Raw genomic sequence first — 12,933 nt, 5'->3', positions numbered from 1 at the left:
AAACCTCACTCGCCTCAGCTTTCGATTGATGTGAACTTTGGCTTTCTCATTTCTTGGTGAATCGTCCTTGCATCCAGCATCGGTACATCTTGAGCTTACGAGCCCTGTTGACGAGCATGCGTCTGTCGACACCAAGGTCATCGACGTTGAATTCGACCTTGGTGTCGTTGTCCAACGCTTCTTGCGTCTTGCCAGACCAGATTCGCTCAAGCTCTTCCTTTTCAAAGAAGTACACTCGAGTGCCGTCGCCGCGCACATAAAAGTTTTCATCGAGATAGCGTCCCTTCTTGAAGCGCACTTGGGCAAGGTCACCTCTTCCATAGTCGCGGAAGCAGACCTGGCCACCCGGCTTGAGCAGACGGTGGACGTTGGCAACAGCTTGGTTCCATTGATTCGGAGCCAAGGCGGAGAAGATGAAAATGAGTATAGCAACGTCCACAGATCCTTCTTCCAGTCCGGGAGGGAGCTCTTCGCTCGTAACGTCCCAGACGTCGGCTTGCATGTAGTCTTGGTTGTAGGATTCATGGGTCCGCATGACCTCTACGGCCTGCTTCGAATAATCACAGGCATGGACTCTCAAGTTTGGGTTCTTGTTGGTTGCGAGAATGGGAAAGGCGGTGTTACCCGCACCGGCGCCTATTTCAAGAATGGTCTTCTTGCCAGCGTCCTCCTTGGTCACCTCGGACAAAATAGGGAACTCCTGCTGCAGCCATTTTCTGTTTTTGAAGAAGTTGGCTGTGTTGTTCTTATAAAATAAATCCCACATTCTGGCTGGGTTGTTGTTCAATCTGTCTGAGGAGTCTTGTTAGCAAGCTGTATCAAAGCAAGCGTCTTTCAAAATAATTGGTATTGATAGTGGTGTAGTCAGATGGGAGCGAAAGACTAATTAAGGAAAGTTTCATCATAGAATTCAGATGAACTATGCGTATTGCTGGGGTATCATCATAACACCGGGGGGTCGGAAAAATTGAAATGCAAGGAATGTAAACTTACTTTTGTCAAAGTCGGAGACCGGGGACTGACGCTGCATCTCGTACTGCTGCTCAGAGTACTCCTTGTACACTTCGTCAGTCTCGACATGGTCCCAAGCATTGAACTCGAAGACATCATCCTGCTCGCCCAGCAAGCGACTGCCAAACTGGAAAGGATCGCTCCTCTTCTGGTTGAATTGAGGATCATGCGACCTGTGAGCCGCAGGCTCTTCCTCGGTTGCAGGCTTGGAGATCTGGAGCTCTGCCGCCTTCTCAACGAGAACTTGCTCGTCCGCCCCAGCGTTCTCAGACGCAAGAGACGTCATCTCACTGGTGTGAAGCCGAGACGAACTTTTCGACGGTGTTCACAGCCGGTTTCTGTGTGGGCAGCAGCCTGACTCTCCAAAGTCCCAAGTGTTGGTTAGGAATGAAAGAGTGGTTGAGATAAAGAAGCTTTTGGAAATTTTCTCGCGTGTCGAACTTTTTGTCTCTGAAAAAAAAAGTCGTGGTGGGACCCGACCTTCGGGGCGATGAAGAGCCGCCAGCCGATGCGACCAATGCCCGATTGTGATAGACCCACTCACCGCAACCACCATTGTCAGGCGCCAGGTGCCAGGTGCAGAACGTATTGGGGAAGGAGCTTAGAATCAGTACGTACCTGAGCTAGGTTCGCGGATTGCGACTGCCTCCCATGCCTCCCGTGAGGTACAGCCCGGCCAACTTAGATAATCCTCAATTAACATTTACCCATTGACGACACCTGATCGCACAACCTCCATCATCTGCCTGTTGTTGATCCACATCTCGTCCGATCGATACGCAAACCGGTAGACCTGACCGCGACAATGGCTCCTTCGCTCATCCGCCCCCAGGGCCACCTGTCCCCAGCCGAGGCCCTCGAGCTTGCCCAGAAAGCACCTACGATTCTACGAAACAATCCGACAGCGTTCTCATCGTCCCCCCTTCTTTCGCTTTTCTCGGCCTCGGAGACGCCCGAGATATGGACCATCTACGAGAACCTCCTTCTGGCCTGCCTGCGAACGGGCGACAGCCAGGCAGCACACCAGTGCCTCGAGAGGCTGGTGATCCGATTCGGAAATGAAAACGAGCGCATCATGGCATTCAAGGGTTTGGTGAAGGAGGCGGAAGCTGATAATGATGGAGAACTTGCACAGGTACTCAAGGAGTACGAGACAATACTAGGACAGAACGCGACAAACATTGTCAGTTGCTCCTCTGCCATGGTGTCACGGCAAACGCTGACCTTGACAGCCTGTTGCGAAACGTCGCGTTGCCCTTCTGAAGTCGACAGGAAAGACATCTGAAGCAATTGCGGCCCTCAATGGTCTCGTTGACTTCAACCCTACAGATGCGGAGGCGTGGGCGGAGCTTGCCGACTTGTACCTTTCACAGGGGCTATACTCACAAGCTATATATGCGCTCGAGGAAGTGCTTGTGCTGACCCCGAATGCATGGAACGTGAGTGTCTCGTAGAGTCGACTTCTGATTGTGTTTCCGACTGACCACGACTAGATGCATGCTCGTCTCGGAGAGGTATTGTACATGGCTGCATCGGCCTCTGAAGGCTCTTCACAGCAACAATTGGCGGAATCAGTCAAAAGATTCAGCCGCAGCATCGAACTCTGTGATGATTATCTCCGGGGTTACTACGGACTGAAACTGGTGCGTGCCATAGCGCGTGATAATGGACTGGCAATTGGGACTGACATGCTCTTCAGGTTACGAACAAACTTATCAAGGAACCGTCAAAGCCGTCGAGACAATCAGACTCGGAGGACTGGACCCTTCCTGACGTCGGTACGTTACAGAAGCTCAACGAGCTTGCAACGCAAAAGCTGGCCGACATTGTACGTCGCAACGGAGCGCATGAGAGGCTCTGGCAAGGTTACGATGAATCGGAAGTGGCAGCAGCCCGAGATCTGCTCTCGAAGGAGTCAGTGGACCTTGTGAGATGAGCACCGCGTCATCCGAAGACGAAAAGCAAACGACCCTGGATTATCTCACATCGTGACTGCATGGTCACATTAACGGATTGGCATGCCAACGGGCGTGCTTTATGCACATCATGTCAGGCGAGCAGCCATCATCGGTACAGGCTGTACGTCGGAATTAGCAAGCAATCGGAACATTCAAATCAAGTAGTTAACGAAGCTGTGCCTGCAACAAAACGTTCACGTGCTACTGGCAATACGCGAGTATCCTTGGCCCGTCGGCCAGCCAATCGCGGACATGTCGCTCAACATTGGAACACGAAGAGACATTCAGCGAACAGCGGATCGTGTCGCTCGGGCGCTATAGTGGCCGCAATCGATGTCGAGACGAAGCTTGGGAGACTCTCTAGCTATTGGGCAGGAACAAAAGCGAGTCTGGCAGTGGGGATGTTTCACAGATAGGCAGAGGCCGCCGCCAATACCGTCGAATGAATTATCTACCGCTCTCTTCTATTGCCTCGAGGTCCATCGATACCGCCGCGGCCACACCCGTAGTCGTGCCCAATTGTCGCAAACTGACATTCACTAGGTGGCAGAGCTGCATGTCATCCGAGGTTCCAGGCGTGTCGTTGGGAGCCCGATGGGCCAAGGCGGCCCACAAGATGCGCTGGCAGTGAGTCAGTGAGTTGATACACGGATGGATCTCAGGCACCGTCATTCAAGACCCTGGCTACCTATGCAGAACAGAGTGCGCCGGCGTCGTGAATTGAGACCCGTCGGGCAACGACGAAGCGGTTTCGGGCTCGAGGGTCGTTGGCAGAATGGACTGACGAAATACACCAGTGCCAATCAAGTTGCGCGGTTGCCTTTGAGGTGTCACTTATATATCCGGGCGGTGCCATGTAAGTAAGCTGAAGGCAAAAAAAAACAAGCACTTGTGTCGGTACCAAATTCTTTGACCGCCCCTGTTATCCCCGTATTTTCTCGATTCCTCTGGCGCTTTAGACGACGAAGAGAGAAGAATAAGCTAAAAGTTGAGAGACGCCGACGAGATACCTACCACAGTTCGGACCAGTCATCTGCAGAATACAAGCATTGTTACACAAACTTTGTTGGTCTGCTCGAAAGATCACCGCCGTCCATTTTTGGTTCCGCCTACGCTTCCAAACCATGTCGTGTATTTCTGAGAAGACTGTTACTCGTCGAATTATCAAGCAACTAGACAAGACCAAGTACCAATCACCCGTCGCGGGAGAAACCACCTGAGGATACGGGAGCGCCTGAGAATTTTTCGCCCAACATTGTGAAAGCTACCACTTTCAGTACCGCTGTTGAGATTGTGTCGATGTGTTGTCATGTGAAGCAGGCTGCGTGGTTGATTGCATAGGACTGCTACCGAAGACGACGGGCATGGAACGACAGGGGGTCCAACGATTCAACCGCAGTGGAGACTTCCATCGCTGAAGGTATACTTGGTACCTAGCGCCGTAGAGGGCGGGAGGACGGCTGGGTACGGTACCTTAGGTTGATTATAACCCGGACGTGAGCGGCGCTTTCAGACAGCAACCAACATGGAAGGCCGAGAATTCCAGAGGAGGCTGCGGCGCTTTCCAACGTCGGGTGCAACTCAAGGTACCTTGGTTACTCTGTGCTCCGAGAAACGGTGAGAGATTTGGGTGAGTAAGGAGACGTGAGGATGAGGGGGGGGGGGGCACAGCTGACTGACGGCTGCCTGGATTCCAGTTCATCGAAGTCACTGCGAAGACGAGTTACTAAGAGTGCAGGTTCGGGTGCGGGTGCAGGATATTAAAAGTGAGAAAGGGCAGGTTGAGGTAAAGTGAGGTAAGGTGAGGTAAGGTACGTTCATCCTCGACTTCCTACTGGTCCTTGGAACGGCGCAAGCCAAGTCGATGAGCCCGAATGGCCGGGCATTGGCTTTCGATGGCCCTAAAAGCAGGACGGGATGTTTCTGCACTAGGGATTGCGTACCCAAAGCAGTAGGTAACGAGCCTGTCGACACTTCCAGGTTCCATCTGCATTGTTGACGAGTGGTGATGACCTGCGATAGAGCAGAGAGGCCTCGTCTTCGCCCCCAACCCTCGTTCATCCCTCACACCCGTCCGTCGTCGCCCGTCCATCTGCCCCTCCCTCCCTCCGTCTCTGTCTCCCTCCTTGTTCCGTCATCCAAATAAATAGTTTGCGCCGCCTCATCCAGCCTGCTCACACTCACACATTCTGACCGCCGATTTCTCTGCCCTGCATTTCTGGCTATTTTTCTTGTCGCCGTCCAACGTCCCTCTATTCTAACACTGCAGTTCTAAGCAGCAGCACCAACGGCGTCAAAGGATCCTCGCGCCATTTTCGCAAACGAGACAGACAAAGCATACACTCCGTATTACTTTACTCCAGTACCCTCTCAACCGGAAGCCCCACCAGCATAAACGAACGTCTAAAGAGGTCCGTCCCGCAACGGAGCCACGCTTCGAGCACGTTCCTCACCGAAACATTGAACCACCAAAAAGTAAAAGACATCCACTCTTCCCCGGCCAGAACAGTCCGGCGCAGGACCAGCCCAGGCACGGCGCATTGAGAACTGACAGAGCTGGTACTTGGTAGTCGCCTGTGGGTAGGTGCATTCTCTCGGTACCAAGTCACAGTATCTCCTGTCTTCCTGACCTAATTGCCTTTCCAAGCCTATCCGAACCAACCTCGGGTCGTTCGAACTACCTATCACCCCGCCAAAGAGAGCAACCTAAATTAACACGAAGGAGAAGAGCACCATACGAATTACTCCGTGCTCTGTATCGCCGCATCCCAAAAGAGACGACCCTTTGCGTCTGATCTGCCATCGCCCGTCCCAGTCAGGTCTCAGGTCTCAGGTCCTACCCATCCTTCCTCAAAAAGGTGTCTCAAACCTCACCACACCACCACCACCACCACCAAAAAAGGGGAACCAAGTAAACAAGGTACGTGAAACGTTAGTTACGGTTTCCATCGTTCTTCTGGTCGCGCTTCAACTTTCCTCGCGTCTCTGCAATTCCTCACCATCCCACACCCAACACATTACTCATACCGACGCAAGTGTGTGGTGTTATCTCGTTCTTCATCTGTGTTTCCGTACCTTGACTTGGATTGCAATTCTCTATCTGCATCTTTGTCTGTATCCCCTGTCAAGAAGCTGTCAAGTGCCGGCTACCTGCAGGCGGTCCGCAGGACAACAAACTATCCGTTACCTCGGCCAGCTGCCGATGTCGATTGTGTTGTTTACTTTACATTTACCCCTCATTCTATTGTCGTCGTTCCCAGTACTGTTACTTGTGATGGTCGTTGTGCCTATCTTGTGGAAGTAAGGTACGGACAGCCACCCCAGACAACAATTGCCTTGGAGGCTCAGCCAACTATGTATGGACCAGCTTGTCAGTGGCTGTCTGGACTCATACACAATAGCGTAGAGGAGGGGCAACATGGCAAGTCCATGACACACCCGACATTGACGATTCTATGTACGGCCGACGCAACCCCCGGCCAGCGGAGCAGTGCTCACTGCTGACAGTCATTGAATGACAATCGACCACCCACTTTATTCTGTTAGTCCATTGGATCTGTCGTCCATGGGCCATGGCCCATCTCCCGGGGCACCCAAGTGGGACAACAAAGCAAGGGGGTCGAGACCGTCGCCCAGCCCAGCACCCAGCAAGGCCAGCACCCATCCCTTCCTCGTGCCCGCCTGGCGCCTCTCTTGGTATTCCCTTCCCTGCCCGTCCCCATACGATGGATGGGACCGATGGGTGCCTTTGGTGCCCCGTCCTCTCTCCCGTTTTCTCTGCCCGGCGATGGTCACGGCGTTTGCGATGCGAAGATCAGGGCTTCTTCTTCTTCTTCGTTCTGGCACCTCGGATCACTGAAGCCTGCCTGCACCAACCACAACTCTTGGTCAATTTGGCTTGTGCCCTGGTTAACGATTCCCTCTCACCTGACCGTTTTCCAAGTCCCTATTACCAGTACTTTCCTTAGCCTGTACCGCCTGAGAGCGGGCTGACAGGATGGGATGGGATGGGATGGCGGGGTTGGGTCGGGCTCGCCCTGGCTGGTCGTAGTGACCGCCAGAAGAGCCATTGTGTTTTTTTCTTGGTGTACATTCGCTTCCCCTCCACCCCGTCGCCCTCCCCTCCCTTCTCCATGCCTATTTTATCGTGTCTGTGTCTGTGTGTTCATTCCACATGATTCACCGGAATGTGTGCTGATCTGAGGCTTGTAGCTTAGGTGGTATCAGTACCCCCAAGGTGGTCTAGGTAGTTTGCTACTGCGTACTCCCACAACGCGGCACTACGGACGGATACGCCTTCTAGTCGCTACTCCGTAAAGTACCTAGTGCTTGAAGCCCGAGGACTGGTCCGCTGTGTCGACCGTTGCCCGCTTTTTGGTTTCGCTCTCACCGACAACCCCCGTCTGTCGGCTACCGGATCCCTGAAGACCAACCGCTTAATCAGGCAATTGCGGTGCCCAGCACGAGATTCCCTCTCCTCCCGCTCCGTCCAAAAGTGGGACGGGTTTCTTCCATTTGTCTGGCACCCTCACTTTTTCTCTCGACCTCTCAACCTCTCGACGCAGCAAGGTACTTCTGCTGTGGACATCGCATCGCATATCGCAGCGCAGAACATCACATCGCATCGCCATCCCAACAGGCTTTCTTCTCTAAGGATCTCTCTTTAGGGCTCAGAGTTGCCAATTCATACCGATTCGTCCAGACCTGGCTGCGCGGCTTAGGTTGTGCATGAGGTGTACTTCGTGCCTACTACACAGCACTCCTTCTTGTACCCCGTACGCCTTGGCTTTGGCCTTGTCTACCTAAAAGGTTGTCTTAAACGGAGCGGTCGACTAGACCCGCAATAGCTGCCCAGCTGCCACAATTTTCCTTGCACCCAATCGCGCTTCTTTTTGCGCCCAACTGCACGATCTCGCCAAATAGCAGGGGGCTTCCCTGGTTACATTCCCAAGCCCACGAACGAATATCCACCCACCGACTGCCGCCCTGCCCACCCCTCAATTTTCGCAAACCGTCCGTCTCGTCTCGACTCGTCCTGCAACTCAGTCCTTCGCACAGAAACTTTGTTTTCTTCAAGTCTGCCGCCGCCGTCGCCTCTCTTACCGCTCTACGCTGCTGTCATCTGATCGCTCTGCTTTGCTTTCAATCTTAACCGTCAACCCATCCTGTCCTCCCTTTCCTTCTTCCGCCACCAGTTCGTTTCTTGGAATCCACCCACCACCCTTGTGCGAATTGCGCCAGGACGAACGCTGTACCCGACCTACACACCATCACATTCGTGCCCTCGACACCGAATTCCTGTCGGTTTCCCATAGAGGAACCCTGACTTTCGCCCACCCTATTTCATCCCACGTCCTCGCTCGATTCACCCCTTTGCTCCGACTTTCTTGCGAGATCGTCGTGAGTAAAGGGTCTTTTTCTTCGCCACAGACTTCCTCATGTCGTCCGCGTAAGTCTTATATTTTCAACTACGCCAGGGACCAATCGACTTGGTGGCTTTCACCATACACCAGTCAACTAACACAACCGGAAGACGAGCACAACCATATCGACGCCCGGGTCATCTGTCGTCCGCGCCCATAGCGTCTCAATCCACCTCAGCAAGTGAAGACGAGTCGTACTACCAAGGCAGCCACCATCACGAAACTGAAGGTATCAGCTCCTCCGAAGTCTCGGAAACAGATTCTTCCATAGCAGACTCCGAGGATCTTGAACCAGACGACTCGGCCTCAAACGACGGTGCTCCCCGATACTCTCGTCCGGCGCTACCGCAACATCATCAGCAACATCACCATCAACAACATCATCCGCAGCAACAACGCGCAGTCCAATATCGTCAACACCACATCCCCCAACCTACTGCTCCTCCCCCCGGTACATCCATCCAATACCCGTATCGGCCCGGTCCAGTGCCGACCCCAACCGAAAGCCTGGATTCTAACGACGACTACGCGTCCCCCTTTGGCCCCCGTTCCGGCTACGGTCACGTACCGGCGCCTGGCCATGGGGGGCATCCTTCCTACTATGGTGGTCGTGGTGGTCACCCGCAGGCTGGCTACCCTCAAAGTCACGTAGGCGGCTACGGCGCCCCGAGCCCATACGGCCATCCCGAACCCCGGATGTTGGGATATGGTGGTTACAATCACAATGCCTTTTCACCAATGTCGAGTCACAGTGGGCAAAGCTACTTCGGAGGAGAGCCCGGACGATACGATATGATGCCGTACCAGCAACAGCACCCACCGGCCCATTACAACCCACACGGCTATCAACAGATGCAACACCACATGCAGTACATGGGCGGACAATTCCCTCCCCCTCCCCCTACAGAAGCACCGCAACCGTCCAAGACCCCCGCACCCGAGCCGCCACCAAAAGAGGACCCGGAGAAGAAGAAGCTCCAACAAGAACTCGAGCTATTCAAAAAGATGCAGGCTGAGAAGGAAGAGCAGCAGAAGCAGAAAGAGCTGGAGGAGAAGCTTCGGAAAGAAGCAGAAGAGAACATCAAGCGACGAATGGAGGCCCTGAAGGAGGCCCAGGAGCTCGCGCAAAAGGAGATTGAAAAGGCAAAGATTGAGGCCGAAAAGGCAGCCAGAGAGGCTATCGAGGCTGAACGCAAAGCCGAGGAGCAGAGACAAAAGCTTCACCAGGAAGCCATGGCCAAGGTTGAGCGTGAAGCCAGGGAGAGGCTGGAACGCGAGTTGAAGGCCGAGGCTGAGCGTAAGAGGCTTGAGGAAGAGGCCCGCATCAAGGCCGAAGCCGAAGCGAGGCAACGTCTCAAGGAGGCAATCCAGGCTGAGGCCGATGCCAGAGCCAAGGCCGCCGAAGAGGCCGAAGCCAAGAGAAAATGGGAGGACGACATGCGCAAGAAGGCCGAAGACGAAGCCCGTGCCAAGATGGAGGCCGAGAAGAAGGCAGCTGCCGAGGCTGCAGCGGCGCAAGCAAAGCTCGAAGCCGATCTCAAGGCCAAGGCTGAAGCCGACTGGATAGCCAAGGTTGCGGCGGAGAAGAAGGCCGCCGAGGAGGCTGCGGCGGAGAAGAAGAGGTACGAGGAGGAGATGAGATTGAAGGCCGAAGCCGCAATCGCTGCCGAGAAGAAGGCCGCCGAGGAGGCTGAGGCAGCCAAGAAGAAGTACGAGGAGGAAATGAAGGCCAAGGCTGAGTTTGAAGCTCGCACCAAATTGGAGGCTGAGAAGAAGGCCGCCGAAGAGGCTGCTGCCGCCGCCGCCGCTGCTAAGAAGGCCGACGAGGAGCTCAAGAAGAAGTACACCGAAGAGGCCAAAGCCAAGTACGAGGCCGACAAGAACAAGGGCAAAGACAAAGCCCCTATCAAGTTCAAGGATGCCGTGGGCAGGAAATTCAGCTTCCCCTTCCACTTGTGCTCAACCTGGACAGTACGTTTGCCTTACAAACTATTTGCTCTCGCTGGCGTCAAACTGACCTTGATTTAGGGTATGGAAGAGCTCATTAAACAAGCCTTCATTCACGTGGACGTCATCGGACCGCATGTACAAGAGGGTCACTACGATTTGATTGGGCCTAATGGCGAAATCATCTTGCCTCAGGTCTGGGACAAGGTGGTCGAGCCAGACTGGACCATTGAGATGCGAATGTGGCCCATGGATAAGGCGCCTCCGCGCATGCCTATGCCGCCGCATGGCATGCCGCTCGACCCTGCCACCAGAGAGAGGATGGCGCATATGGCAGGCATGAGGCAACACGGTCATGCTCGGATGGGTAGCTTCCCTCCGGGTATGGCTCCTCCAGGTGGCAGGCCTGGCGGCGGCGGCCCACAGCCACCTCCCCCACCGGGCTGGGTCGGTCCCGGCGCACGCCCCGGCGGTCACGGCATGCCTGCCAACATCGTTACGGTTGAGGGGCCCGGCAAGTCCTCTAAGCACAAATCCAAAGCTAAAGGCTCGATGCTCAATTTCTTGGCCGGCGGTGCTGCAAAGGCTCCCAAGAAGAAGTAAGTTACCAAATATTATTGCCACGCTGATGCTGTGCGCTAACAGATGCGTAGGAAGAAATGATCACCAGCGCGCATATCGGAACTTTCCTTGAACTCTAAAGACCTGTTATGATCACACACAACTCAACGAACTTGCCGGGCTGGGGGTCCTTTTTTGTTTTTACATATGATACCTTGTCGCGCCTTCTTTTTCCACATTATTCAGATTCCCGTCAGTCAGATCGAGCCTCCGAAATGCATCTTACGGCAACCACGGTTCATTTCGACGATCTTATAACGCATGTATGCCGGAGTATGAGCTGCGTGAGGGCGGGACACCTTTTGCCCCAGAGAGAGACCGTACATGTTTTGGCGGAGCATTGCATGCATCATGGGGGGCAAGCTAGGGGGACGACAATTTTTTTTTTTTTTCGAGGCATGGCGCAAAAAGAGGAGGACAAGACTGTGAGGCCCATTTGGTAGATGTTTATTCTTTTGGTTTATTCTTCTTGCACAGACAAGTTATGGTGTGGTAGATTATTGGCGACGAAAACGAACATTGCACTGTTTTATATATTCACTTCTTGACAATGACCTCACGACGACTTTTACTTTCTAAGCCTTTCCCATGCCTTTATTAGTCTACATGTTGTACAGCTCTTCTACAGAGAAGTTCGGGTAAGAACCCTTTATAGTCTGGGAGTACCCAAAACCGCCTTTACACGTTTCTGGAACGCCTCAATCATGACGCCCGCCACCTTTTCAGAAACCGCAGCGCTGACGGCCGAGTACAACGGATTCGCAAACTGGAACCGAATCACCAGATCCACCTCGGTGCCCGTCCCGGAGGCAAGCGGCCTCAGCTGCCACTTTGTAACCAAGCTCCTAAACACGGCGCCGCCCTCGCCTCCGTTACCGGGACTCGCACCCTCCACGTCGGCGCCGCTGATCGCCTCGACGCTTTTCCCCGGCACGCAGTGGAGTCTGCTCGTGAACGTCTCCTCGAAGCCGCCCCAGCCGACGCGGAGGTCGGCTTGCGTTGGGTACCGCCGGCCGCCGTTCGCCGGGTCCGGGTCGGGTGCGGACCAGGCTGTCACGCGGGATGCGGCGCAGTAGGGGACGAAGGTCTGGTAGGCGTCCACGTCGGAGATTACGTCGTAGAGTTGGGTGGAGGGGTAGGGCATTGTGCGGGTTGCGGTTAGGACTTGTGGGGTGGTTGAGGGTGCGAGGTTGGGGAGGTTGAAGAAGGGTCGGCGGGAGGGGGTGGTGAGGCGGGTCCGAGAGGTGAGGGAGGTTCGTAATGGGGGTGGGAGGCGGAGGAGGGGTCTTGCGGTTGCCATCGTGGTGTTCTTTGGTCGTGGGTTCGGGGGAGTTTGGTGGGAGGTTTCGAGGTTCGCGATGTGGGTTTGGAGGATGTGGGAGGTCGGTATTAAGTCAATGAGCTATGCTTGTTGCGCTCGATGTACAATGCTGCTGATGGAAATAGTAAAGAACGAGTGTGTTTATACAGAGCCCTCCCGCGAGGTTCTTGTTGCGCCGCCCGAAATGCCGAATGAGTTCGTCCCAAAGAAAAATGTCGTGGAGCTGGACGCAATGACGATTAGAGAGAAGCTGTCGGTCGGTGTTAGTGGGATTGGGTTTGCGGTCTGCACCGGCCATACAGTGCCCGATAGCGCGGGAAGCTCATAGACACAGTACCAACATACCTTACCACCTTACCTTGGGTAGGTCGTGGAGCCCCAGCACATCATTATCGGGCTGGGCTTTGGTGGGGTTTGGATTATCGAGCAGCAAGCAGCGCTACAGCACAGCTCTCTCCACAAGCCAAGTTGGCAAGCCACAGCAAGCCCGCCATCAACCGTCCCGCATCTCCTACTCTGACATCCCTTGGACATTAACCCCCAAGGCGACGGCGACGACAAACGAAGACGACGACACAATACCACCGGAGCCGAACTCCATCCACAATGTACCATAGAACCCGGAGTACCTGACCGAACCGCCCCCCCCCCC

The 12,933-nt window shown here is 54.4% G+C and overlaps 5 protein-coding genes across 5 annotated transcripts; 2 read left to right on the top strand and 3 right to left on the bottom strand.

Moving 5' to 3' along the window:
* Positions 1-46: 46 nt before the first annotated feature.
* On the bottom strand, positions 47-1,297 carry CPAR01_08687 (methyltransferase; the record flags this gene model as incomplete). The annotated part of the gene is made up of 2 exons (XM_060492955.1): positions 47-792; positions 994-1,297. The coding sequence occupies 2 exons, from the start codon at positions 1,295-1,297 to the stop codon at positions 47-49; spliced, it is 1,050 nt and encodes a 349-aa protein (XP_060349325.1).
* Positions 1,298-1,816: 519 nt separating this feature from the next.
* CPAR01_08686 (tetratricopeptide) lies at positions 1,817-2,947 on the top strand (the record flags this gene model as incomplete). The annotated part of the gene is made up of 4 exons (XM_060492954.1): positions 1,817-2,194; positions 2,244-2,450; positions 2,505-2,654; positions 2,711-2,947. The coding sequence occupies 4 exons, from the start codon at positions 1,817-1,819 to the stop codon at positions 2,945-2,947; spliced, it is 972 nt and encodes a 323-aa protein (XP_060349324.1).
* A 3,945-nt stretch (positions 2,948-6,892) lies between these two features.
* Positions 6,893-7,039, bottom strand: CPAR01_08685 (uncharacterized protein; the record flags this gene model as incomplete). The annotated part of the gene is made up of 1 exon (XM_060492953.1): positions 6,893-7,039. The coding sequence occupies one exon, from the start codon at positions 7,037-7,039 to the stop codon at positions 6,893-6,895; it is 147 nt and encodes a 48-aa protein (XP_060349323.1).
* A 1,368-nt stretch (positions 7,040-8,407) lies between these two features.
* Positions 8,408-11,002, top strand: CPAR01_08684 (uncharacterized protein; the record flags this gene model as incomplete). The annotated part of the gene is made up of 4 exons (XM_060492952.1): positions 8,408-8,418; positions 8,503-10,363; positions 10,421-10,938; positions 10,993-11,002. The coding sequence occupies 4 exons, from the start codon at positions 8,408-8,410 to the stop codon at positions 11,000-11,002; spliced, it is 2,400 nt and encodes a 799-aa protein (XP_060349322.1).
* A 607-nt stretch (positions 11,003-11,609) lies between these two features.
* On the bottom strand, positions 11,610-12,260 carry CPAR01_08683 (polyketide cyclase/dehydrase and lipid transporter; the record flags this gene model as incomplete). Its single annotated transcript, XM_060492951.1, has 1 exon — positions 11,610-12,260. One exon carries the CDS (start codon positions 12,258-12,260, stop codon positions 11,610-11,612), a length of 651 nt encoding a protein of 216 aa, XP_060349321.1.
* Between the last annotated feature and the right edge of the window lie 673 nt (positions 12,261-12,933).

Source organism: Colletotrichum paranaense (genome assembly GCF_030867605.1).
Source record: "Colletotrichum paranaense strain IMI 384185 chromosome Unknown Scaffold_6.1, whole genome shotgun sequence".
NCBI lineage: Eukaryota > Fungi > Ascomycota > Sordariomycetes > Glomerellales > Glomerellaceae > Colletotrichum > Colletotrichum paranaense.
Note: the sequence above shows the minus strand (reverse complement) of the source record. Positions and strands in the feature narration are given on the sequence as shown.